Source organism: Heterodontus francisci, chromosome 40 (genome assembly GCF_036365525.1).
Source record: "Heterodontus francisci isolate sHetFra1 chromosome 40, sHetFra1.hap1, whole genome shotgun sequence".
NCBI lineage: Eukaryota > Metazoa > Chordata > Chondrichthyes > Heterodontiformes > Heterodontidae > Heterodontus > Heterodontus francisci.
This window is the reverse complement of record NC_090410.1, coordinates 7,824,679-7,852,623: the sequence shown is the minus strand read 5'-3', so window position 1 is coordinate 7,852,623 and position 27,945 is coordinate 7,824,679. Positions and strand designations below refer to the sequence as shown.

General features: G+C 52.5%; 1 protein-coding gene across 2 annotated transcripts in view; it reads left to right on the top strand.

The window, feature by feature from the left end:
- The window catches only part of klc3 (kinesin light chain 3), a 76,478-nt gene extending 48,746 nt beyond the window's left edge, over window positions 1–27,732 (top strand). The window contains exons 12-16 of one of the 2 annotated variants that reach the window (XM_068018966.1): window positions 2,224–2,329; window positions 4,450–4,584; window positions 7,136–7,266; window positions 23,442–23,508; window positions 24,645–27,732. In XM_068018966.1, the coding sequence (XP_067875067.1) occupies window positions 2,224–2,329; window positions 4,450–4,584; window positions 7,136–7,266; window positions 23,442–23,508; window positions 24,645–24,734 (529 nt within the window). In that variant the 3' untranslated portion in view covers window positions 24,735–27,732. The remainder of the gene's footprint in view (window positions 1–2,223; window positions 2,330–4,449; window positions 4,585–7,135; window positions 7,267–23,441; window positions 23,509–24,644) is intronic. The other variant, XM_068018967.1, reaches the window with a different exon arrangement.
- Window positions 27,733–27,945: the final 213 nt, after the last annotated feature.

The following is a 27,945-nucleotide window of genomic DNA, read 5'->3' as shown; positions in this document are numbered from 1 at the left end:
GTTTTTTGGAGCTTTGAATGCTTTACCACAGCAGTTGGATGTAGCAGAGGCCATGGCAGGTTTGGGGGGAAACTGGATAAGTATTTTAAGTAGGACTATGGTGGAGGTGGGGGGTGGGGAGAGAGAGAGAGAAGGACCTTGGGATTAGTTGCTGATTGCTGTAACAAAGGGTCGGCACAGACGTGCTGTAAACTTCTGTATTTCTAATGGAGAAGCCTTGTATGTGATCCCTCCTGTAAAACATTTGAATAGACATGGGCAACTGCACAATCAACCATTGCAAACGACTTCAGATTAACAAAGCTTCGTATACAATATTGCCACTGGGTTTATTTAATTTAATGGTAGCAACAGATTATAGGAAAATTGCACTTAAACTAAAAAAAAACTTTAATGTTGTGCTGTACATGTCCATGATTCTCTTAAATCATCACCTCATATCCTTCCACAATTAAGAGGGTCCAGTGCTTGGAGCTATTCAGCCCAATCCCATGCACTACAGACCATCTATAATTTTAGGGAGTACTTTTTCAGCAATGTCTTGTGCAGAGAGGATTTACGAGAATGGTTTCGGGGATGAGAGGCTTCATATACGATGATAGATTGGTAAAGTTGGGGCTGTTCCCTTGAGAGGAGAAGAATGAGCGGAGATTTGATAGAGGTGTTCAAAATCATGAGGGGTCTGGACAAAGTAGATAGAGAAAAACCGTTCCTGTTGACGGAAGGGTTGAGAACCAGAGGACGGTGATGTAAGGTGATTGGCAAAAGAGCCAGAGGCGACATGAGGAAAGACTTATTTACACAGCAAGTGGTTAGGATCTGGAATACACTGCCTGAGAGTGTGGTGGAGGCAGATTCAATTGTGGCTTTCAAAAGAGAATAAATTTTCAGGGCTACGGGGAAAAGGCAGAAGAGTAGGACTAGCCGAGTTGCTCTTAAAGAGAGCCGGCATGGACACAAAAGGCTGAATCGCCTCCTTCTGTGCTGTAACCATTCTATGGTTCTATGTATTCACCCAGTGTTTGTTGGGGGTGTCTAGTAGACATCCATCACACTTCAAAACTATCAGATGTATATATTTTTTTTTTAAATGCCATTTCTTTTTTTTTAAACCATGATAATTTGGCCTATCCCCAGGCAGATAATTTACAAGCAGCTGCCAATCCACAGAAACTTCCCTCAACAATTAACCCTTGATTGACCTTCAGGGTTTGCCTATTTGGACCTTTTTTTCCCTGGGCAGTACCTTTAAAGGAACAGGCCAAGTGAGCAGCTGAACATCATAACTACGTGCCAGACCCCAGACCACCCATAAGCAATGCCACAGGATATACTCAAGTTCCCCATTTTGAGGATTCCTTTCCCAGACTGCTCTGGTGATGTCACTGATGGAGGGAGGATTCACCACTATCTCCGAGAGCCCTTGTTTGTTTCAACTGCGGGGAATAACCTTGCAGCCAAATGGAGCTCTCCGACCCTGCTACTGGCTGGATACACTGAATTCTTCACCAGTTCACAAATTTTATTCGGATTGGTCAGTTCTGGATCAGCTGGCAGTCTGTTCTGGAGTTCTGAGCTCATAGATGTAAATGGGAGTCCCTCTGGGTGCAGACACCCATCTGATGGGGGTGGAGGTGGGGGGGGGGAGGGGGGGAGGGTTGCAGGAATTAAAGAAAAGGAGACTGAAAAGGGCTGGCCTTCAATGGGAAGGAGAACTCACCAATTTTTTCTTTTAAAACTGCAACAAGTGTCATTAGGTTTTGAAAGTAGGCTCGTGTATGAGGAGTTATTAGGGAGAAACTGTTTCCACTAGCTGGGGGGGGGGGGGGGGGGGGTGGGTAAACTGAGGGCACAGATTTGATAATTGACAATGAAGCCAGGCAGGAGATGAGATTTTTATGCAGAGTTGTTGTGATCTAGAACGCGCTGCCTGAAGGGGCGGTGAAAGCAGATTCAATAGTAGCTTCTTAAAGGGAATTAGTTAAATACTTGCAGGGCTATGGGGAAAGGGCAGGGAGTGGGGTGAATTGGATAGCTCTTTCAAAGAGCTGGCACAGGCAGGAGGGGCCGAATGGGCTCCTGTGTTGTATGATTCTGTGATGTATACTCAGCCATTGGGAGCTAGGATCATCTGGATTATAAATTTAAAATGTATACTAATAATATTTTTGTTTTCTTAACTAGAAGCTGGATTTAAACATTGACAGAATCTACCCTTTTCAGTGATACAGCAGGACTACCAGGTGGTGACGGAACTCCGCAGCTGCAACAGGAAGGGAACAAGAGTGTTCCAATCCCCTTCAAAAGGGAAACAGGTTCCTTGCCAAAGGTAGTTGTGTCCCCGGGGGACGTGGCCCAGTTTTAGTTGTCGCTTTCGTTATTCCAAAACTTTATTCAGCGAAATCAATGGGATGATCCTCCAGAGGATTGTTCCCATTTTGTTACTGCTGTCCTCCTTCCCCTGCTCTCAGATGTACTCATACCACACAGTGGATGGGCAGGCAGATACATGCTGGAGCATTGACAAGCATTGCCTAGCTTTTTTAATTAAATAGACGTGTTACCAGGCTCCCCGCCTTCAATATTGGCCTTTCCCCTAATGACTGAACAGCTTGGTCCACTATAGGAATAGGAGGAGGCCATGTAGCTCCTTGAGGTTGTTCCCCTTTCAATTAGATCACGGTTGGCCTGTATCTCAGCTCCATTTACTCTTGAGATCCTTACCCGACCAAAACCTTATGATTCTCAATTTTGACTTTTCAGTTTTTTGGGGGGGTGGGGGAGAGTTCCAGATTTCCACTACCCTTTGTGTGAAGAAATGCTTCCTGACATCACCCCTGAATGGTCTAGCTCTAATTTTAAGGTTATGTCTCCTTGTTCTGGACTCACCCCACCACCTTCTACACCACCCCCCCCCCCCCTTCCTCAGCAGAGAAAATAGTTTCTCTCTGTCCGCCCTACAAAATTCTTTAACCATTTTAACTACCTCAATTAGATAACCCCTTAATCTTTTATACTCAAGAGAGAATACTAGCCTAGTCTGTACAACCTGTCCTCATAATCTGAACCTTTAAGCACAACATCATTCTGGTGAATCTGCGTTGCAAACCCTCCAAGGCCAGTACATCCTTCGAGATGTGGTGCCCAGAACTGAACACAGTACTATCAAGTGTGGAATGAGCCATCGATAATAGGAGGATATCCTGAGCTAGATTGGCCAGCTCGGGCAGCAGTGATTTTAGTGTCCCTGAACGAGGGATGGGAAAATATCAGTCTTAGTGCCCACACCTAATCTCTATCCAGTGACCACTCCGTCTCCCTGGATGGAAAATGAGCATGTGGACTTTGGGCTCAGCTGTGATGCCCTCCTTGTTAAATAGCCTACTTGCTCTCACTGTCAAGGCTTACTAAAGCCTATTTGAGTGAGGTACCAGGGTACTGTACCCCAGTGTCAGACAGCACACTCAGGAAAGGATGAGAGAAAATTGGGGGGGTTAGAAGAGTAATTATCTTCTCTAGTCAGAGTGAGGCATGCTAGGGGTAGGTACATCTTGTCTAGACATTAAGCAGGAATGTTTGTCTAATGGCCCAAGTATGTGCAGCTGGATGATGCGTAAAAGATTTTAAATATACCACACGCAGTCAGTAGGTCAAAGATGGTCGAGAAATCCATTCACCGCAAAGGAATCCTTTATCTCACTCCAGCCACATTAACACACTGTCCAGCTGTTGCAAGGTGCAGCACAGAGACTGAATCAGACTTGCAGACAAGAACAGATGAGACTGTAGTTGCAAAGGCTTTACAGTACTAGGGTCGCACAAGCAGGATTACTTTCCCTCCACCTCCTTCCATCCTGAAGGTACTGAAAACTGGAATATGGTTACGTGGGTGCTGTCTGGTCTCAGTGTCTGTTCCTAGCTGGTGAGCTTTGGCCGATTATTTATCAAGGTGGGGTTTGGGATATCATAGTCAACCTGGCCCTCGACTTGTACTTCATTGTCTTTAAAGCATTTTGTTAAGGTTGTGACAGATACTAACTAAATGCAAGTTCTTTCTTTCACCGCCTGACCACACATTCTTTCTTATCCGATCAGGAACATGATTCCTAATTGGATTTTTCCTTTCCACAATAACAACGACGTATATTTATATAGCGCCTTTAACATAATAAAATGTCCCAAGACGCTTCTCGGGATCATTCTCCTTCCCTAACGAGGCCATCTTGTAGCACCCTGTCTTCTAACCTGACTGCATTCACACAGGGCAACCTGTCAGTCCAACACCTCCGGGTTCACCAATCAAAGAAACTTGTGAACACTAATGTCTGGATTTTATCGTTTGAAGTGACATTTCACTTTGGAATTGTGCCAACAACAGGTGCACAATCCTGTTGAATGTTCTGGGTGTCAGCAGTGCCCATTTACTGATCCATATGCTTTCCTCCATAGGCACCTGGCATCACACCCAACACTCTTCCCTGCAGGCGGCCCTACCCCTGCGACTACCTGGACTCCAGCGCTGTGATATTTGCAAATGGGCCAGAGGGTTGCGAGGAAGTGAGTATGGGAGTAGAATGGAATGGGGTAAGTACATCATAGGTTAACCAACTCAACAAAAAGCAGCTCTAGTATTGAAATAATCAAAGACTCAGGGCCCCGATTTTTAGCGGGAGGCAGGGAGGGATTACGTATTGTGGCTGGGTTCAGTTGGGGGTGGGGCGGAAACATCACGGGAATTAGTTGCTTGCTGGAGAAATATCTAATCATTACAAGATTCACACGAGGTGAGTGAATCCCTTGAGGTATTGTGCAGAGTAATATTTTATGTTTGGGAGGTAAAGTAGATGCAGAGGGAAACTGGTGTGGTGTCTGTTATTATTCATCTCCCACTGCTGCAGATCCGATATTTTAATTCCAAAACCCAGGTGAAGGGCTCAGGACGGCACCAAGGTTGAGAAGAGTAGAAAGAGATGCAGAGTAAATCAGAGGAGTAGAGATTGGTCGATAGTAAAAGCCGTTGGAATAAAGGAGGCAGAGGAAACTGGCCTTGATGAAATCGCCGCAATAGAATATGCAAGAGGCAGATTGGGAGCTAGAATTGAGAACAGTCCTGTCAGGTTTGTATTCTCTCAAGGGACTTGTGTTAGAGGTCCTGGAAGAGCTACCCCAGATATAGGAGTAGGATTTAATTCTGGATAGACTTGAGCTTTAAAGAGGGTTAAGAGTTGTTGAGGGGAAATGTATTGAGCACAAAAAAGGAAACCAAACTCCTTAGAGACAGCATCATCCATGGAGGAAATGGTTAGGGTTAGAGCAGGGGTGGAATCTAATTTGGGATTAGAGTATAGGGAAACAGATAAAGAAGCTCTAGAGTGGAATCAATGAACAGAGATGTTGGTTGAATGTGGGGGAGACGCTGTCTCCTGAGGAATTGAAATAAATGAGATTTTCATCATCTCGTTGAAAGGCAAGGAGGAGACTGAGGTGCAGTGATTCAGTCATTGCACTCCAAGAATTGGAGGTGTGATCTGAGGGACATTGATGAGTCTAGAGAGGAATCCAGACTAAAGGAGTGGATCAGGCTGGATGATGAGTGGAGATCATTGATTTAATGTCAGCTGTGGCTCAGTTGTTTGCCCTCCGAGACGAGATGTGGGTTTGAAGTCCCACTCCAGAGACTTGAACACAAAAAAATCAAGGCTGCACTCCTGTGCGGTCCCGAGGGAGTGCTGCACTGGCAGAGGTGCTGTCTTTGGGATCAAATGTTAAACCGAGGTCCTGGCTACTTTGTTCGGGGATGTAAGAGATCCAATTGCACTATTTTGAGGAAGAGCAGGGGAGTTCTCCCCATGTCCAGGCCAATATTTAAACCTTAATCAACATCACAAAAACAGATTGTTGATTGTGGGAGCTTGCTGTGCACAAATTGGCTGCTCAATATTTACCCACTCACCCCATTAAATACAAAACCATCCCTAATTCAACATGAAGTTCCCAATCTAACGGCAACGGGTGTAGGATTTTTTTTTTTAAAAGCCACACTGATGTAGTAGGGGACTGAGGTACACTGTTCAGGCCGTACAGAGGGAGCTTTACTCGGCTTGCTGGCTGCTGGGCAGTGAAACCAGTAGGAAGACCTCCTTCTGCCCTTCGATTGGAGGGGTGGTGGGGAGTGGTGGAGTTATATCAAGTCCTCTGTTTCTAACCCATATTGCAGCTGATTCAGTTACGTTTGATAAGCACAGGAATTCACTTTTTAAAAAAATAAATAAAAACAAAAAATGCTGGGAGTACTCAGCCCGTCTGATGAAAGGTCATCGACCTGAAACTCTGTTTCTCTCTCTGCAGATGCTGCCTGACCTGCTGAGTATTTCCAGCGTTTTCTGTTTTTATTTCAGGTTTCCAGCATCTGCATTATTTTGCTTTTGTATTTTTTTAAAATCTGTAACTGTCGGATCTTTCTTCAGCCACGTTATAACGCCCTTCTCTTCTCTTTTTCAGTCTCTTCGATGCAGAGACCCTCCTGATACTAACAATACCCACCATATGAAGACTATATAACATCTACCTCTGTTCCCTCTCTCCTGCTCTGTGTCTGATAACCTTCATTGTGTTAAGGCGGGGATGGGGGTGTGTCTAACATTATGCCTTTTTTTTCTGGATATTGATGTGAGCGCCTCTGCCAAGTGACTGAGTGGGGATAAAACAGAATAAAACAGTGGGCATATGTAGTCTCAAAACAGGCAAACAATCGCCTGAGGTTGAGGTTGCAATAAATAAATCTATTGATGGATGATGTTATTTTGAAGGATGTGTATGAAGTAGTAGTTAGTTAACCCTGTTAAGAATTGTCTCCTGGGAAACGATCAAGAATGTGAATTTAGGTTCGACTATGTTAAATATTTATTTTCTGATCAAGCACTTATGGCAGTGAAGACTACACAGTCTTCGCTGAAGTAAAACCAAAAACTATATATGTGTTTACAGCCAAAATTGTTGCTGTTCCTTCTCAAAGGGGATTCAGTCGCTCCAAATGATTTGTTTTAATTAATCCTTTTCTACCAGTGTTGCTGCAGGTTGAGTGGCATAACACAACGAAGTATTGCAGCTGTTTTATTTTAATGTCCCGCTGTAGGACACACTCGGGAGTCTGAAACGCAGCGGATCCTTCACCAAACTGCGCGACTCCATTCGAAGAAGCAGTGAGAAACTTGTCCGAAAGCTGAAAGGTGTCTCAGCGCAAGACATGCGGCCGAAAAACCCAGGGTACGAAACGCGCCAGCACCAGATGATGTAGGAAAATGCCTCTCCTCTGGTCTTCCCTACAATCCACAGGCTTTGAAATCTACATTCTGCCCCCTTTCTATCTCTCTAACCTCCACAAGTCTCTGAGAATTCTGTGCTCCTCCAATTCCAGTCTCTTGTGTATCCCTGATTTTCTTTGCCGCACAGCAGACTGTGCCCAAACCTCTGCAATTCCCTTCCTCAACCTCTCCACTTCTCTCCTCCTTTTATGAGGCATTTTTAAACTAATCTCTTTGTCAAAGCTTTTGGTCCCCCCTCCTCCTATATCTCTAATACAAGCAGCAGACATTGCTGGAAATAATCAGCAGGACAGACAGCATCTGTGAGAGAGAAACAGTTGACATTTCAGGTCCAGGACCAAAGATGCTGGCTGACCTACAGAAATTTCCAGCATCCGTAGTATTTTGTTTTTCTAATGATCTCTTTGTGTGGTTTGGTGTCAAATTTTGTCTGATAACGTTACTGTGAAGTGATTTGGGATGTTTTGCTACATTTAGGGCCCTATACAAATGCATGTTGTTGTTGTTGTACTGCCTAATTACTATTGTGCATTTGCTTCACTTCCTTTCCCACTTTCCAGATCAACCTGGGTGCTGTCCAGTAGTGTAAGCCTTAGCTCTTCAATCAGGTTTTTCAATTTAAATCGGGGTTTATCCGCTGCGTGGGCAAATGATTCCAATCATGACAATGGTGAATGTAGTTTGCGTCATCCTTCCGAGGTTGGGCCTGAGTCACAATTTAGTGCGGGCTTTGCTGTGTATCTAACCCATGCATTGTTTTAGTGGGACAGTGTAGAGGGAGCTCTACTCTACCTAAGCCTGTTTTTTTTTCTTTTTTTGTATCTAACCCCGTTTTTTAAAAAAAAAATTTTGAGTTTTACTCTGTATCTAACCCTGTTTTTTTTTATCTAACCCAGTACTGTACCTGTCCTGGGAGTGTTTGATGGGGACAGTGTAGAGGGAGCTTTACTCTGTATCTAACCCCGTTTTTTTTTTTTTTTTTCTTTTTTTTTGTAGTGTAGAGGGAGCTTTACTCTGTAGCTAACCCCCGTTTTTTTTTTTTTTTTACAAGGTGACCTTTATACCCCAGGCCCCTTTTATATTTTTCACATCGAGGGGGCCTTTATCCCTCAGGCCCCCTTTATGTACATATTTACAGTTTTAAAATAACTTTATTAAAACAGATAAATAAACAAAAAACTCAAATTAAAATGCCATTCTCGGCGTCGACGATGCACTCCAGTCCCTGCGGTGCCCACCGGTCGCGGAAGGCCTCAAGCGTACCGGCGGACACCGCATGCTCCTTTTCCAGGGACACCCGGGCGCGAACATAACCGCGGAAGAGGGGCAGGCAATCGGGGAGGACGGAACCCCCGACGGCCCGCAACCTGGACCTGTGAATTGCCACCTTGGCCAGGCCCAGGAGCAGACCGACGAGGAGATCCTCCTCCCGGCCCAAGCCCCTCCGCACCGGGTGCCCAAAGATCAGGAGCGTGGGACTGAAGTGCAGCCAGAATTTGAGGAGCAGCCCCTTCAGATACTCAAATAGGGGCTGCAACCTCGCACACTCCGTATAAATGTGGAACACGGACTCGTCCAGGCCGCAGAAAGTACAGCTGGCCTGGGAGTCCGTGAACCTACTTAAAAGCCTATTGCACGGGACTGCTCTGTGCAGCACCCTCCACCCCAGGTCCCCGATGTAAAGGGGGAAGACTCCCGCGTAGAGAGACCTCCATCGGGGTTTCCCCTCGCCGCCAGACGGCAACGCGGACCGCCAGGGCGTGTCCGGCCGGCTGACGAGGGCGAGGAAGTGGAAAGTGTGCAGGAGCAGCCCGTACAGGAAACCCCTCCGCGCCGATTGGAATGGCACGGAGGGCATTCCCGAGAGGCGGCTCGGGTTGTGCGGGACCGGCTCCCGAGGAGGGTTTCGGGGCCTGGGTCCGATGAGCAGTTCCGGCCCAGCGGGGGTCAGCTCGGCCGGGATCGCTCCGCACTCCCGAGCCCCCTCGCCACCCGCAGTGAGGGGCGTCCCGGGGGTTTCGGCTACTCCTCCGCCCGCCGGACCGTCCCCGGAGTCGGCCGCCCGGACAGCCGAGGCGCTCTCCTCCGCCGGCGGGGGAGCGCCCTGACTGGAGGCGACCATGTTCCAGACTCGGAAAAGATCCCGGTAAAAGACAGGCAACTCCCTCAGAGAGGCGCAGCTAACGGACTCCACCGGGAGCTGCGTGTCGTCTTGAAGGCAGTGACACTGGCGGAAAAAATACGTCGCCAGCGCACACCATCTGGGAGGACGCTCGACGTACAGGTATCTCTGCAGGGTCCGAAGGCGGAGAGTCGCAGCCTGGGTGCGGACGCACACCAGCGACTGACCGCCCTCCTCGATCGGGAGACTCAGGACCGCGGCAGAGACCCAGTGTTTCCTCTTGCCCCAGAAGAAATCGACGAGTTTCTTCTGGATCTTGGTGGCAAATACAGGGGGCGGGGCCAAAGTGACCAACCGGTACCACAGCATGGAGGCCACCAGTTGGTTTATGACCAACGCTCGGCCCCTGTAGGAAAGCACTCGGAGCAGTCCTGTCCAGCGCCCCAGCCGAGCGGTGACTTTCGCCTCCAACTCCTGCCAGTTTGCCGGCCAGGCTTCCTCAGCGGGACTAAGGTGGACTCCCAGATAGAGGAGGTGCGTGGTGCTCCACGCAAAAGGTGTCATCTCCTCCGGCAGGGAGTCCACCCGCCACTGACCAACCAGGAGTCCGGAACATTTCTCCCAATTGATCCTCGCGGAGGACGCGGCAGAAAAGGTCTGCTGGCAGTCGCGCATCCTCCGCAAGTCAACGGGATCTGTGATTGCGAGGAGCACGTCGTCGGCGTAAGCCGAGAGGACGACCCGCATGGCCGGCTCGCGCAGAGCCAATCCCGTCAACCTCCTGCGAAGCAGGCACAGGAAGGGCTCCACGCAGATGGTATACAATTGGCCGGACATGGGGCACCGTCAAGGACCCGTTAACTTTGACTAGACACTCTGCGGCGGCGTATAAAAGTCGGACCCGGGACACAAAATGCGGCCCGAGTCCGAAAGCGCGCAGAGTCCCGAAAAGGTAATCGTGATCCACCCTGTCGAACGCCTTCTCCTGATCGAGGGAGAGAAAGGCGACCGACTGACCAGTCCTCTGGGAAAGATGGATCAGGTCCCGGACCAGGTGGATGTTGTCCTGGATGGACCGGCCCGGGACCGTGTAGGACTGGTCGGGGTGGATCATGTGGGCCAGCACGGAGCCCAGGCGGGTAGACATAGCCCGGGCAAAGATCTTATAATCCGTGCTGAGGAGGGAGACCGGACGCCAGTTTTTAAGCAGGCGGAGATCGCCCCTCTTCGGCAGCAGGACGATGACCGCCCTGCGCCACGAGAGGGGCATCTCCCCGGTCGCCAGGCTTTCCCCCAGGACCCGCGCGTAATCGTCCCCCAGGACGTCCCAGAACGCCCTGAGGAACTCCACGGTCAACCCATCCAGCCCTGGGGATTTGCCCCTCGAGAGCTGGTGGAGGGCGCCAGTCAGCTCCGCCAACGTGAGCGGAGCCTCCAATCCTTCGGCGCCCTCCGGGCTGACCTGCGGCAGGTCCTCCCACAAAACTCTGCGCGCATCCTCGCTGGACGGATCCGGAGAGAACAACGCACTGTAATACGTCCGGACCAGGAGGCCCATTCCCTCCGGATCCGTGATGGAGGATCCGTCGTCGGCCAGCAGCTCGACGAGCTGCTTACGGACCCCCCGCCATTTTTCCAGCGAGTAGAAGAAGGGTGAGGCGCGGTCCAAATCTTCCAGGATCTGGATCCGCGACCTCACGTACGCGCCTCGGGACCCTATGAGCTGCAGGTTCCTCAGCGCGCCCTTCTTCTCTTTGTACGCCTGCCACAGGGCCGGGTCCGCGACGGCATGACCGAGGCGGGATTCCAAGTCGAGCACCTCCCTCTCAAGGCGCCCGACCTCGGCTTCCCGCCTCTTGGTCGACCCCTTCGCGTACTCCTGACAGAAGACGCGGATGTGAGTCTTGCCCACATCCCACCATAGCCTCAAGGAGGGGAAGCCCCCCTGCTTCCTTCTCCAGTCGGCCCAGAATCGACAGAACGAGTCCCGAAATCGCACGTCCTCCAGCAGCCGGTTGTTAAAGTGCCAGTACGCGGACCCCGCCCGCGTGCGGAGCGGAGTGAACTCCGCCCACACCAGGCGGTGGTCCGAGCACGGCACCAGCCGCATGGAGGCCGCCGAGACGCGGGAGACGTACGCCTGCGAAATGTAGAGGCGGTCGATTCGCGACCCCCCTCCTCCAGACCTCCACGTGAAGGCGCTGGAGTCGGGATGGAGATTCCGCCAGACGTCCACCAAGTTAAGGGAGCTGATCAGTCCCCTCAACTTCTCCACCGACGCTTGGCCGCGCTGGGGACCGGAGCGATCCCCCACCTCGAGGGTGCAGTTAAAATCCCCCCCGAGGATGATGCACTCGCCGCTATCGATGGAGCTCAAGAGAGCGGACACTTCTTCAAAGAAGCGCGCTTGCAAAGCGCCGGGCCTGGGCGCGTACACGTTCACAAAGTGGAGCGGCACGCTACCCAGGCGAACGGCGAGGTGGAGCAAGCGGCCCGGCACTAGCTCCTTGACCCCCAAGATCTCCGGCTGAAAAGTCGGGGCCAACAAGATAGCCACCCCACTAGAAATAGGGGTGAGGTGACTCATGTAGACCCCACCCTGCCACTCCAGGAGCCAGGTGGCTTCGTCTCCCGGAACGGTGTGGGTTTCCTGCAGAAAGCTCACCGCGTATCTCCCTTCCCTAAGGACTGAGAGATTGTGAAATCTGCGGTGAGCCCCTCTGCTGCCGTTGATGTTGAGGCTGGCTATGGTTATCTTCATGTCAAAGGTACGTAAAACCCGTCACCAACAGCTCACTGTGAGGAGGGAGTGGAAGTGCACCTGGCCCTCCACTCCCCCAGCAACCCATTGAGGAACACATTAAAACGGCGCCTCTCAACCAGTTTCACGTCCGCGCGCTTGCCCGCTATCTTAAGGGCGGCACGGACGGACTGGATGATCAGCGCCAGATTCGACCAACGGTCGAGGGCCAGCTGAACTTTATTGCGGCAACCTCTGCAAGCCGCGAGGAAATCCCGGAGTTCCGCCGTGGGGATGAAAGGAGATTCGGTGGGAGGCACGAGGGACTCCACCACCTCACTGGCGATGGAATCAAGATCATCCTCCGTGCCCCGCACCGAATCCCCATCCTCCTCCGGGTCGTCACCGCCAGCGGCCGACACATCCACCACACACTGTGGGGCGGACGTCCCGGCCGCGCCAGCTGGTCCCGCCTCCGTCACGATCCCACCCCCAGGATCGATGGCGGAGGAGTCCTCTCTGGGTTCTATTGTGAAACTGGAGCCTGTAGGCACCAGCGGTTCAGGACCCCCCTCCACCTCCATCCCCAGGCCAATGACTGGGCCAGGGGAGACAGAAGTTCCGGACTCCGGGAAACCAGCCGGAGCCGAGACTGGAGGCGGCGAGAGGAGGCCATCTCCCGCTCCGCCAGCACCCACAGGCCCAGCAGATGGGGCAGCATTCTCAGTTCTAACTGGGTCGGGTGTCTCCTGGTTGGTGGTGGACTCCGGCTGGGAGGCCCGACCCTCTGGGGCCTCGCCCTCCCCTTCATTCAGGACACCCGACCCAGTAGCAGTGGCGGAATGGGCGGTTTCCCCAGGCTCCCCCACCACAAGCAGGGCCCCACTTACTCCTTCAGGAGGGGCCTCACGTACCGGGGCCATCCCCTCCCCTCCATCCTGAGGAATAGGGAGCACCTGCCCGGACTTTGCAGCCTTGGTGGTGGCGGTAGGGGGCACCTGAGGACCAGAAACAGGAGGCAGCTCCCCTCCAACAGATAGGCCCTGCACCTCAGGGCCCTGTGTTATTTCTGTGGAGGGGTGCCTTCTCCTCTTTTTCGCACTTGGGCGCGGAGACTCAGAGACCTCCATGTCATCAGAGGCCTCCGCCTCCGCACCCTTTTTTCCTTTTTTAGTCACCCTGGGCCTGAGCCCAGCCCTGGGACAGGTGGATTCCATGGGAATGGGCTTTGGGCTGAGCTCAGGCTCGGGTTGAGTCAAAGTGTCCAGGGGACGCGCCTCACGATGTTTCTTTTTTCCCCGCGTCTTCCTTCCGCTCGGACGGACGCTCCCCTCCCCGCCAGAGGCTGTGAAAACCACAGCCTCCGGAACCGACTGAGCGGTGTCTGTTGGATGTGCGGGGGGAGTGGGAGGAGGTGCTGTGGAACCACTCTGGGCCGCCGAGGTGGAGCTGGCGGCCGGGAGGTTGGGGCAGTTCTTACGAACATGCCCCACCCCCTTGCAGACGTGGCACCGCGCCCCGTCCGAGGTCCAAAAGACGCGGTAGGCCGTCCCCTGGAACTCCACATTAAATTGGCCCTCCGTGTCCTCCTCCCGCGCCAGCTGCATAAATAACTGGCGGCGGAAGGAGTAGACATGTTGGAGGCTGTGCTCCCGAAGACCAAGCCGGACTGGGATGATCCCCGACCTCACCTCCCCCAGATGGTGCAGGTGGGGGAGGAGGAGCTCACTGGGAATGAAGGGTGGAACGTTGGACAACATTATCCGATGCGCAGTGGCCCCCAGAGGGTCCACTGGCAGGAAGGTCCCCCCCACAGTGAGCCCTTTACTCAGGGCCAGGGACACCGCCCGCTCGGTCTTCAAAAAGAACACAGCCTTCCCATACATCTTTGAGGCCGCAACAATGGCCGAGGGGCCGACAACCACGGCCATTGCCTTAACGCAGGCCTCAATAGACATGTTGGGGTGGGGATAGCTCTTCACCCCATGGCTGCATGTCAATAATTTAAAGGGTGACGGGGCCACGTGGGCAGCCACAGAAGCTGCAGCTGCGTAGGTAGTAGAGGGCCCCGCCACCGGTGATGAAGGGCTTGCCATGGGTCCAAGAGCTAAACCCACCCCAAATTGTGGACTTGCACACCAAATATCAGCGATTTAACTGAAAATATTGAATGTGTAGTAAAGACAAACAAACAAACATCAGATTAGTGGAGAGGCTGAGGTAATAGAGGAGAGGCAAGGGCAGGCTGGAAGGGATGACTTGCTTTCTGGAGGTGGTGCTCACAGTACACTTAAAACAGTCTTTGAAGTTGGTCTTCCGGTCTTCTGGTTGGGGGAGTCGTCTTCACCTGGGTCAGCTGAAGCTGCCCAGGCACTATCTATCCCCTTCCGTCTGTTTAGCTGGGCAGCTTCAGCTGACCCAGGCTTGGCAATTGGGGTGGGGAGGGAGCTTTCCTGTGTGCTTTTGCAGCAGCACAGATTCCTGTTGAATTGGCAGCCCCACCCCTTGTTGTTCCAGCCACTTGTTCCTCCCCCAACAGTCCAAAGTAAATTACTGGTGTTCAGCACCCACCTCCAGACAAAGCCTTGTTTCCAACAAAAAAAGAATGTCACTTTCTTCTCTTTTAAAGGTGATTGTTGTTGGAGTTTTCCTCTGCTTGTTTGTAGAAGCTCTCCCTTGCTCAGTGTAGCTCCTCTCTCCACCTCTGCAACCTCCAACTGCCACCAGCACTGTCAGCTGCACCTCGTTGAGGCTCTCAACACTCAGGCTCCCAAATCAGTGGGCAGCCAATCCCAGTGCTGTACCTGCCCTGGGAGTGTTTGATGGGGACAGTGTAGAGGGAGCTTTACTCTGTATCTAACCCTGTTTTTTTTTTTTTTTTCTAACCCCCGTTTTTTTTTGAGGTGGCCTTTATACCCCAGGCCCCTTTTATATTTTTCATGACGAGGGGGCCTTTATCCCTCAGGCCCCCTTTATGTACATATTTACAGTTTTAAAATAAATTAAAACAGATAAATAAACAAAAAACTCAAATTAAAATGCCATTCTCGGCGTCGACGATGCACTCCAGTCCCTGCGGTGCCCACCGGTCGCGGAAGGCCTCAAGCGTACCGACTGACACCGCATGCTCCTTTTCCAGGGACACCCGGGCGCGAACGTAACCGCGGAAGAGGGGCAGGCAATCGGGGAGGACGGACCCCCCGACGGCCCGCAACCTGGACCTGTGAATTGCCACCTTGGCCAGGCCCAGGAGCAGACCGACGAGGAGATCCTCCTCCCGGCCCAAGCCCCTCCGCACCGGGTGCCCAAAGATCAGGAGCGTGGGACTGAAGTGCAGCCAGAATTTGAGGAGCAGCCCCTTCAGATACTCAAATAGGGGCTGCAACCTCGCACACTCCGTATAAATGTGGAACACGGACTCGTCCAGGCCGCAGAAAGTACAGCTGGCCTGGGAGTCCGTGAACCTACTTAAAAGCCTATTGCACGGGACTGCTCTGTGCAGCACCCTCCACCCCAGGTCCCCGATGTAAAGGGGGAAGACTCCCGCGTAGAGAGACCTCCATCGGGGTTTCCCCTCGCCGCCAGTTGGCAACGCGGACCGCCAGGGCGTGTCCGGCCGGCTGACGAGGGCGAGGAAGTGGAAAGTGTGCAGGAGCAGCCCGTACAGGAAACCCCTCCGCGCCGATTGGAATGGCACGGAGGGCATTCCCGAGAGGCGGCTCGGGTTGTGCGGGACCGGCTCCCGAGGAGGGTTTCGGGGCCTGGGTCCGATGAGCAGTTCCGGCCCAGCGGGGGTCAGCTCGGCCGGGATCGCTCCGCACTCCCGAGCCCCCTCGCCACCCGCAGTGAGGGGCGTCCCGGGGGTTTCGGCTACTCCTCCGCCCGCCGGACCGTCCCCGGAGTCGGCCGCCCGGACAGCCGAGGCGCTCTCCTCCGCCGGCGGGGGAGCGCCCTGACTGGAGGCGACCATGTTCCAGACTCGGAAAAGATCCCGGTAAAAGACAGGCAACTCCCTCAGAGAGGCGCGGCTAATGGACTCCACCGGGAGCTGCGTGTCGTCTTGAAGGCAGTGACACTGGCGGAAAAAATACGTCGCCAGCGCACACCATCTGGGAGGACGCTCGACGTACAGGTATCTCTGCAGGGTCCGAAGGCGGAGAGTCGCAGCCTGGGTGCGGACGCACACCAGCGACTGACCGCCCTCCTCGATCGGGAGACTCAGGACCGCGGCAGAGACCCAGTGTTTCCTCTTGCCCCAGAAGAAATCGACGAGTTTCTTCTGGATCTTGGTGGCAAATACAGGGGGCGGGGCCAAAGTGACCAACCGGTACCACAGCATGGAGGCCACCAGTTGGTTTATGACCAACGCTCGGCCCCTGTAGGAAAGCACTCGGAGCAGTCCTGTCCAGCGCCCCAGCCGAGCGGTGACTTTCGCCTCCAACTCCTGCCAGTTTGCCGGCCAGGCTTCCTCAGCGGGGCTAAGGTGGACTCCCAGATAGAGGAGGTGCGTGGTGCTCCACGCAAAAGGTGTCATCTCCTCCGGCAGGGAGTCCACCCGCCACTGACCAACCAGGAGTCCGGAACATTTCTCCCAATTGATCCTCGCGGAGGACGCGGCAGAAAAGGTCTGCTGGCAGTCGCGCATCCTCCGCAAGTCAACGGGATCTGTGATTGCGAGGAGCACGTCGTCGGCGTAAGCCGAGAGGACGACCCGCATGGCCGGCTCGCGCAGAGCCAATCCCGTCAACCTCCTGCGAAGCAGGCACAGGAAGGGCTCCACGCAGATGGTATACAATTGGCCGGACATGGGGCACCCCTGACGCACTCCTCTCCCAAATCGAAGGGGCGCCGTCAAGGACCCGTTAACTTTGACTAGACACTCTGCGGCGGCGTATAAAAGTCGGACCCGGGCCACGAAATGCGGCCCGAGTCCGAAAGCGCGCAGAGTCCCGAAAAGGTAATCGTGATCCACCCTGTCGAACGCCTTCTCCTGATCGAGGGAGAGAAAGGCGACCGACTGACCAGTCCTCTGGGAAAGATGGATCAGGTCCCGGACCAGGTGGATGTTGTCCTGGATGGACCGGCCCGGGACCGTGTAGGACTGGTCGGGGTGGATCATGTGGGCCAGCACGGAGCCCAGGCGGGTAGACATAGCCCGGGCAAAGATCTTATAATCCGTGCTGAGGAGGGAGACCGGACGCCAGTTTTTAAGCAGGCGGAGATCGCCCCTCTTCGGCAGCAGGACGATGACCGCCCTGCGCCACGAGAGGGGCATCTCCCCGGTCGCCAGGCTTTCCCCCAGGACCCGCGCGTAATCGTCCCCCAGGACGTCCCAGAACGCCCTGAGGAACTCCACGGTCAACCCATCCAGCCCTGGGGATTTGCCCCTCGAGAGCTGGTGGAGGGCGCCAGTCAGCTCCGCCAACGTGAGCGGAGCCTCCAATCCTTCGGCGCCCTCCGGGCTGACCTGCGGCAGGTCCTCCCACAAAACTCTGCGCGCATCCTCGCTGGACGGATCCGGAGAGAACAACGCACTGTAATACGTCCGGACCAGGAGGCCCATTCCCTCCGGATCCGTGATGGAGGATCCGTCGTCGGCCAGCAGCTCGACGAGCTGCTTACGGACCCCCCGCCATTTTTCCAGCGAGTAGAAGAAGGGTGAGGCGCGGTCCAAATCTTCCAGGATCTGGATCCGCGACCTCACGTACGCGCCTCGGGACCCTATGAGCTGCAGGTTCCTCAGCGCGCCCTTCTTCTCTTTGTACGCCTGCCACAGTGCCGGGTCCGCGACGGCATGACCGAGGCGGGATTCCAAGTCGAGCACCTCCCTCTCAAGGCGCCCGATCTCGGCTTCCCGCCTCTTGGTCGACCCCTTCGCGTACTCCTGACAGAAGACGCGGATGTGAGTCTTGCCCACATCCCACCATAGCCTCAAGGAGGGGAAGCCCCCCTGCTTCCTTCTCCAGTCGGCCCAGAATCGACAGAACGAGTCCCGAAATCGCACGTCCTCCAGCAGCCGGTTGTTAAAGTGCCAGTACGCGGACCCCGCCCGCGTGCGGAGCGGAGTGAACTCCGCCCACACCAGGCGGTGGTCCGAGCACGGCACCAGCCGCATGGAGGCCGCCGAAACGCGGGAGACGTACGCCTGCGAAATGTAGAGGCGGTCGATTCGCGACCCCCCTCCTCCAGACCTCCATGTGAAGGCGCTGGAGTCGGGATGGAGATTCCGCCAGACGTCCACCAAGTTCAGGGAGCTGATCAGTCCCCTCAACTTCTCCACCGACGCTTGGCCGCGCTGGGGACCGGAGCGATCCCCCACCTCGAGGGTGCAGTTAAAATCCCCCCCGAGGATGATGCACTCGCCGCTATCGATGGAGCTCAAGAGAGCGGACACTTCTTCAAAGAAGCGCGCTTGCAAAGCGCCGGGCCTGGGCGCGTACACGTTCACAAAGTGGAGCGGCACGCTACCCAGGCGAACGGCGAGGTGGAGCAAGCGGCCCGGCACTAGCTCCTTGACCCCCAAGATCTCCGGCTGAAAAGTCGGGGCCAACAAGATAGCCACCCCACTAGAAATAGGGGTGAGGTGACTCATGTAGACCCCACCCTGCCACTCCAGGAGCCAGGTGGCTTCGTCTCCCGGAACGGTGTGGGTTTCCTGCAGAAAGCTCACCGCGTATCTCCCTTCCCTAAGGACTGAGAGATTGTGAAATCTGCGGTGAGCCCCTCTGCTGCCGTTGATGTTGAGGCTGGCTATGGTTATCTTCATGTCAAAGGTACTTAAAACCCGTCACCAACAGCTCACTGTGAGGAGGGAGTGGAAGTGCACCTGGCCCTCCACTCCCCCAGCAACCCATTGAGGAACACATTAAAACGGCGCCTCTCAACCAGTTTCACGTCCGCGCGCTTGCCCGCTATCTTAAGGGCGGCACGGACGGACTGGATGATCAGCGCCAGATTCGACCAACGGTCGAGGGCCAGCTGAACTTTATTGCGGCAACCCCTGCAAGCCGCGAGGAAATCCCGGAGTTCCGCCGTGGGGATGAGAGGAGATTCGGTGGGAGGCACGAGGGACTCCACCACCTCACTGGCGATGGAATCAAGATCATCCTCCGTGCCCCGCACCGAATCCCCATCCTCCTCCGGGTCGTCACCGCCAGCGGCCAACACATCCACCACACACTGTGGGGCGGACGTCCCGGCCGCGCCAGCTGGTCCCGCCTCCGTCACGATCCCACCCCCAGGATCGATGGCGGAGGAGTCCTCTCTGGGTTCTATTGTGAAACTGGAGCCTGTAGGCACCAGCGGTTCAGGACCCCCCTCCACCTCCATCCCCAGGCCAATGACTGGTCCAGGGGAGACAGAAGTTCCGGACTCCGGGAAACCAGCCGGAGCCGAGACTGGAGGCGGCGAGAGGAGGCCATCTCCCGCTCCGCCAGCACCCACAGGCCCAGCAGATGGGGCAGCATTCTCAGTTATAACTGGGTCGGGTGTCTCCTGGTTGGTGGTGGACTCCGGCTGGGAGGCCCGACCCTCTGGGGCCTCGCCCTCCCCTTCATTCAGGACACCCGACCCAGTCGCAGTGGCGGAATGGGCGGTTTCCCCAGGCTCCCCCACCACAAGCAGGGCCCCACTTACTCCTTCAGGAGGGGCCTCACGTACCGGGGCCATCCCCTCCCCTCCATCCTGAGGAATAGGGAGCACCTGCCCGGACTTTGCAGCCTTGGTGGTGGCGGTAGGGGGCACCTGAGGACCAGAAACAGGAGGCAGCTCCCCTCCAACAGATGGGCCCTGCACCTCAGGGCCCTGTGTTATTTCTGTGGAGGGGTGCCTTCTCCTCTTTTTCGCACTTGGGCGCGGAGACTCAGAGACCTCCATGTCATCAGAGGCCTCCGCCTCCGCACCCTTTTTTCCTTTTTTAGTCACCCTGGGCCTGAGCCCAGCCCTGGGACAGGTGGATTCCATGGGAATGGGCTTTGGGCTGAGCTCAGGCTCGGGTTGAGTCAAAGTGTCCAGGGGACGCGCCTCACGATGTTTCTTTTTTCCCCGCGTCTTCCTTCCGCTCGGACGGACGCTCCCCTCCCCGCCAGAGGCTGTGAAAACCACAGCCTCCGGAACCGACTGAGCGGTGTCTGTTGGATGTGCGGGGGGAGTGGGAGGAGGTGCTGTGGAACCACTCTGGGCCGCCGAGGTGGAGCTGGCGGCCGGGAGGTTGGGGCAGTTCTTCCGAACATGCCCCACCCCCTTGCAGACGTGGCACCGCGCCCCGTCCGAGGTCCAAAAGACGCGGTAGGCTGTCCCCTGGAACTCCACATTAAATTGGCCCTCCGTGTCCTCCTCCCGCGCCAGCTGCATAAATAACTGGCGGCGGAAGGAGTAGACATGTTGGAGGCTGTGCTCCCGAAGACCAAGCCGGACTGGGGTGATCCTCGACCTCACCTCCCCCAGATGGTGCAGGTGGGGGAGGAGAAGCTCACTGGGAATGAAGGGTGGGACGTTGGACAACATTATCCGATGCGCAGTGGCCCCCAGAGGGTCCACTGGCAGGAAGGTCCCCCCCACAGTGAGCCCTTTACTCAGGGCCAGGGACACCGCCCGCTCGGTCTTCAAAAAGAACACAGCCTTCCCATACATCTTTGAGGCCGCAACAATGGCCGAGGGGCCGACAACCACGGCCATTGCCTTAACGCAGGCCTCAATAGACATGTTGGGGTGGGGATAGCTCTTCACCCCATGGCTGCATGTCAATAATTTAAAGGGTGACGGGGCCACGTGGGCAGCCACAGAAGCTGCAGCTGCGTAGGTAGTAGAGGGCCCCGCCACCGGTGATGAAGGGCTTGCCATGGGTCCAAGAGCTAAACCCACCCCAAATTGTGGACTTGCACACTAAATTACAGATTCACAGAAAAATTTGAAAAGACAAACAAACAAACAACAGGTTAGTGGAGAGGCTGAGGTAAGAGAGGAGAGGTAAAGACAGGCTGGAAGGGATGACTTGCTTTCTGGAGGTGCTGCTCACAGTACACTTAAAACAGTCTTTGAAGTTGGTCTTCCGGTCTTCTGGTTGGGGGAGTCGTCTTCACCTGGGTCAGCTGAAGCTGCCCAGGCACTATCTATCCCCTTCCGTCTGTTTAGCTGGGCAGCTTCAGCTGACCCAGGCTTGGCAATTGGGGTGGGGAGGGAGCTTTCCTGTGTGCTTTTGCAGCAGCACAGATTCCTGTTGAATTGGCAGCCCCACCCCTTGTTGTTCCAGCCACTTGTTCCTCCCCCAACAGTCCAAAGTAAATTACTGGTGTTCAGCACCCACCTCCAGACAAAGCCTTGTTTCCACAAAATGTCCCTTTCTTCTCTTTAATGGAGACTGTTGTTGGAGTTTTCCACTGCTTGTTGGTAGCTGCTCTCCCTTGCTCAGTGCAGCTCCTCTCTCCACCTCTGCAACCTCCAACTGCCACCAGCACTCTCAGCTGCACCTCGTTGAGGCTCTCAACACTCAGGCTCCCAAATCAGTGGGCAGCCAATCCCAGTGCTGTACCTGCCCTGGGAGTGTTTGATGGGGACAGTGTAGAGGGAGCTTTACTCTGTATCTAACCCTGTGCTGTACCTGTCCTGGGAGTGTTTGGTGGGGACAGTGTAGAGGGAGCTCTACTCTGTATCTAACCCTTTTTTTATATATACAATGTAGAGGGAGCTTTATTCTGTATCTAACCCTTTTTTTTATATACAATGTAGAGGGAGCTTTACTCTGTATCTAACCCCGTGCGGTACCTGTCCTGGGAGTGTTTGATGGGGACAGTGTAGAGGGAGCTTTACTCTGTATCTAACCCTTTTTTTTATATACAGTGTAGAGGGAGCTTTACTCTGTATGTAACCCTTGTTTTTATATACAGTGTAGAGGGAGCTTTACTCTGTATGTAACCCTTGTTTTTATATACAGTGTAGAGGGAGCTTTACTCTGTATAACCTGTTTTTTTTTCTGCACAAATTGAGTTTTATTATGCATTATTCATTTCCTTTACAGCAATGGGGAACTTGAGAGAAACAGCAAAAGTGACTCTGCAGGGGACCAGCAGCCCCGAGACGCCCTATGGCAATTCTTCGCCTCCTTCAGTAGTTCAATTCACAGTCTTGACCAGGATTTAAATTTTTTTTTTTTAAAAGCACCCTAGAGATTCTTCCACCCATTGCTGACAGAAGTGGCAATGAAACTAGTTGCTGTCCGCCTTCTCCTGATCAATAGTTTCTTTAGTGGGGAGAGTGTTTTTGACCTCTGTGTCAATCTTCTTCAACTTGCTCTTGTCGAAGGTGGAAATCTCCGTTAAGTCTCGTTTCTCTGCCATTTCAGTTAATCTGCCTTCTCCCAGAGCCTCCGTCACTTTCCTCCGCTCTTCAGGCGTGCTGTACCTGCCCTGGGAGTGTTTGATCGGACAGTGCAGAGGGAGCTTTACTCTGTATCTAACCCCGTGCTGTACTTGCCCTGGGAGTATTTTATGGGATGTCCTCGTGTGCATGTCTCAGTCCTACATCAGGTACTATCTTTGCCCTATTGGGATGAACCCAAGGCTAGGCATTTTGCTCAGGGAAGATTAAATTGTAATTGCGTAACTGGGCTGCAGTTCTTTACTTGCTGGAGGCTGTGAGTGAGGTAAGAGTTCTGAGAGCATGTCAGCTACTCCGCCCCCCTAGACTGAGAATGGTACATAGTTCATAGAGCAGGATAAAAATTAAAGTGCTGTCTTTAATAAAAACAAAAAGATTCTGGAAATAATCAGCAGGTCTGGCAGCATGTGTGGAGAGAAAAAGAGTTAACGTTTCAGATCAGTGGCCTTTCATCAGAACTGGCAAAGGCTATAAATGTAATAGGTGTTAAGGAAATAAAGCAGGGGTGGGGCAAGAGATAACAAAAGGGAAGGTGTTGATAGGACAGAGGGTCACAGAGAATAACTGACAAGGTCATGGAGCAAAGGCAAAAAGGGTGTGTTAACTCTCTGTCCTCTCTCCACAGATGCTGCCAGACCTGCTGAATATTTCCAGCATTTTTTTTTTTTTTTCAGATTTCCAGCATCTGCAGTATTTTAGATAGATAGGTAGATAGATTCTTGATAATGAGCGGGGTGGAAGGTTATCGGGGTAGGTGGAATTGTGGAGTAATCAGTTCAGCCATGAACTCATTGAATGGCGGAGCAGGCTCGAGTGGCCTACTCCTGCTCCTAATTCGTATTTTTCTTTTATTGAAGTGTTGTCTTTGTTTCTCTTGCAGGATGAAACGAGCAAATTCTCTGAATGTCCTGAATGTGGGCAGCAGGACAACTGGAGACACCTATCAGGTAAACTGTTTGTTTTGCTGCCCCTCTCCTGCAAGATCTCATCTTTTATCCAAGCAATTTAAGCTCCTTCTGATCAAGCTTTTAAAGTTATTTTTAATGGGGTTTACCTGGCTAACCTGGCACCCTCCCCCCACCGCCCCCCCCTCCTTCACCCATCTTCACTGCTGTGTATTAACCCTGCTCAGGAGGTAGCTCCTACCTCTGGATCAGAACGTTAGGGCTTTGCGTCCCACTGCTCTCTGCATGACATCACAGTGCAGTATTAAGGGAGTGCTGCATTGTCAGAGGCGCTGGGACCCTAGGGTCTCAAAGTTTCCTAGTCTGGAGCAGTACCTGGTAACCCCAAGGTCCTTTTAAACCCAGGGTTCAAGTCCCACTGCAAGACCCAAGCACAAAAATCGAGGCTGACAGTTCTGAGGGAGTGCTGCACTGTCAGAGGTGTTGTCTTTCGGATGAAACGTTAAACCAAGGCCCTGTCTGCCCCCTCGGGTAGCCGTAAAAGGTCTCCAGGCCAGTATTTTGAAGATGATCGGGGTGGGGGGGGGGAGCTGGTGGTTTCCTTGGCCCACTGGCCAATATTTATCCCTCAACCAACATTGCAAAAACACATTTTCTAGTCATTGTCACATTGATGTGTGTGGAATCTTGCTGTGTGCAAATTGGCTGCCACGTTTCCTACATTATAACAGTGACTATACTGTGCAAATGCAAGTCCTTTTCTTTCACCAGAAATTCCCATGAGTTTGTCCATGGCCACTTACTACCCCCGCCCCGCTCATTAGGCGGAGGTGTGACCCTATATGAATGAGAGAAATTAGTCATATTCTCTGGGTCCAGCAGTGGGCATAAGGGAACTTGGAACCACCACTGCTCAGAGCCTGAGAGGGGAGGGAGTATCTATTTTACAAGGCCAGTCATGCACAGACTCGATGGGCCGAATGGCCCCATTCTATGCTGTAATGACTATGATTTGATCCTTTACGGGGAACCAAATTTTTCAGCTCCAAATTTGGATGTCTTCATTTTGTTCAAGCAGTTCCCTTGCACAGATTTCAAGGCCAGTATCTCGGAATTCACTGTTCCCTGTTTCTTCTCTCTCCCCACCACCACCCCCCACCCCCCCACTCCCCTTGCAGCGGCCTTCCAGCAGCCTGACGGAATCCCGGGCTCTGAGCACCAGCCACAGCCACTTGGCACGCCGCGGGTCTCTGACCGAATCAGGCTAGGGCACACCTGGCATCAGGAGCGTCTGAAGTTACTCAGGACTCTGCAGTTTACTCCCCCACACCCACACAAGGCTCCCAGTTCTTGAAAAGTCTGAGATTCCCATTCAGTCTGGTATTAGGTGCAGCCAAATCCATTTCATTCACCTCCGAGGCAATGCCATAATGTTTGTATGCACAACATAGTTACATAGAATTTACAGTACAAACAGGCCACTCGGCCCAACTGGTCCCTGCTGGTGTTTATGCCCCAAATGAGCCTTTTCCCACCCTTCTTCATCTCACCCCATCAGCATATCCTTCTAATCCTTTCCCCCTCTTGTGTTTATCCAGCTTCCCCTACATAAACATAAATAGGAACAGGCCACACAACATCGTACTCTTATAAAATATATTCTGTGTTTCAACCCTCCCATGCCAGTATCTTCCTCCCCGATAATGCTACAATTAGCCCCTTTCTCTGCACTTACACTGGCCCAATTTACAACCAGTGCTGTGTACTTCATTGAATTACAATACATTTTATAGCACAGAAACAGGCCATTTAGCCCAACGGGCCTATCCTGGTGGTTATGCTGTACGAAAGCCTCCGTCCTCTTAACATATCTTATTCCTTTCTCCCTCATGTGCTTTTTGCTTCCCTTAAATGCCTCTCTCGAGACTATTAGTCTCATCTACTCCCTGTGATAGTGAGTTCTGCATTCTAACAACTGAGTAAAAATTTCACTGGGTGCAGAGGAGAGATATACATGCCACTCACCAGAATTGCTACTGGAAAACCAGGGGGCCAAGATTTCCTCTGTGTGATTTGGTTAAACCCTTTCATGATTTTATTACAAGAAGTATACACAAGAAGTTTTCCCTTCCCCCAGCTAGCTCCTTCCAGGACTTGTAATCCCATTGGAATTCCAATATCCTACAATTCAGGCTGGCAAGGAACTGCTTGCCTGTGTACTCAGTGTGGCTCTTCAGCAAAGAACCAGCGGTCATTGTGATGTAGTGTCGCTGTGGTATTTGGATCTCTAGCAAGCTGGTGCTGCTGTAGTGTAATTGCATTCTTGGACCGCGTCAGTTCCATCTTTAAAATGGGAAACCCAAAGGCAAAGATACTGCGAATGCTGGCAATCTAGAATCAAAACAGGAAAGGATGGAAAAAACTCAGCAGGTCAAGCCGCATCTGTGGAGAGAGACAGCGATGAGCTTTCATCATTCATGAAAGGTCCATCAGTTCAGGCGAAACGGCGCGGCCCTGAAACGTTAACTGATGCTGTTTGATCTGTGTCGTGTTTTCCGTTTTTACTTTAAAACTAGAGTGACACTGGCCAGTCCCCATAGCCTCCCATCACCCTGTCTAAAGCATTTCTACCAGGAGTTTGCAACAACCTCACTGCCTCTGTCCAGGAACATTCAACTGCTGCCATACAATTTATCACCAATAGATGTTGCTTCACCCTGTATTTCCAAATGTCATACATTAATGCACAGCAATGACATTGTACCCACCTGCAGGTGTGCTGCCTTGCTTTATAAACCTGAGAAGATCTGCCCGACTCAACAGAAACCTTTTTTGTTTTAAAGACAAATATTGGTTATCTGAAATAAAAACGGAGACTGCTGTCAGTACATGCAGGACCACCAGCATCTGAAAGAGAAAAGGCCAGTCAACACTTCAGCAGATCCTTCATTGCATCTGAAACATTAACCTACCCTTTTACTTTTGGTCAATGAGCTGCCTGCTCGTCTCAACAGCAAAGGTACAATGGGCCAAATGTCTACCTCCTGTCACTTGGCCCACACGACACGTCCTCCCACAGGTGTCTTTAATTCCCCATCACGATATTTAACTGCTTCTCAAGAACCTGGATACTTCACTGACCTGAAACGTTAACTCTGCTTCTCTCTCCACAGATGCTGCCAGACCTGCTGAGTATTTCCAGCATTTCTTGTTTTTATTTCAGATTTCCAGCATCCGCAGTATTTTGCTTTTATTTAACTGCTTCTTGAATGATTCCCGGAGTTCTCTTTTTCCCCATTGCCTACTTTAGTTCACTGCTGGCTGCTCCTTTTGCTACACTGTTCTATTCTCATCCCTGCGACATAATCCAATCAGCCTGAAAGACAACCCTTTCCAGATGCGATAGGTACATGGCCTTCATTCTGGATATATCGTTTGTATCCAGCTCTGGTTTGTTAGTGTCCTTAGGAATGGCATAATGGTATGCACGTGTAGCACTTAGTCCCTGAATCATATAAAGGTTAAGCGATGAGTAGTTTAGGCGTTACATAACCTGCCCCACCCAGAACAGGGTATTCACAAAAAGTCTTAGAGACTTTGTTCAAATGGCTTAATGCATTTCACATGCAGAAATGTAACTCTCACTGCAGTGAGCACAGGTTAAATGCCACAGTGTGAGACCACAGGTCAAACAGGGCAGGGCGGGTTGGTGGATCTCAATACAAGGTGAGTGTGTCTTGTGAGTCTCGGATCCACCCCCCAATGTTTTGCACGAAATGTTGTAGGCGATAGTAAAATCAATAGAGATGTGCAGGCCCAGCCACACTCAGTCAGAACAGGGTATAATGTGGAAGCTTAAAAAAGACAGCCGGCGACCCACTTGAAAGGAGCCTGCTGGTGCAAGGGGATGTTTCCACATCAGGTAGGAGAAATCGGGGTACTTCATAGGAAGCGTTGTGTATGTGGGATGTGGGTGGGGGGTGCATGAGAGATTTAATAGCATGCACCACAATTTCGAAGAGAAACTAAGGAACCAATTTTTACATGGTAATTTTTGGGTCAATGCTCGATTGGAAGGGGAGACACTTGTGTCTCAGTAAGTACCTATCGATCCTCTGTACATATTGCACTCGAAATCATCCAAACAAATGTTATTGCCTTCCACTGCAGGCTCAAGCTTTTAGCACGTTGCTGGTTAGTTCGGTTGTGAAGTGTTTAGTCATGTTCTGAATACTGTATCAAACTACTGAAAACTGTGACATTTTGCAATTGTTATTTATGTTTTGAGAAAAAAAAGTACAATAAAAAGTTTATTTGGGATTTCATTTAAATAAAAGTGTAACATAGTTTTGATGAAGGGTCCAGGCCATCACAAGAACTCACCCAGTGCAGGAAGAAGTTCAATGAACTCACAAGGGCAGCTAAGGTAAGTCGAGGCACTGTTGCCAATCCTGTATTCCTGATGGAGGCTGCACTCAC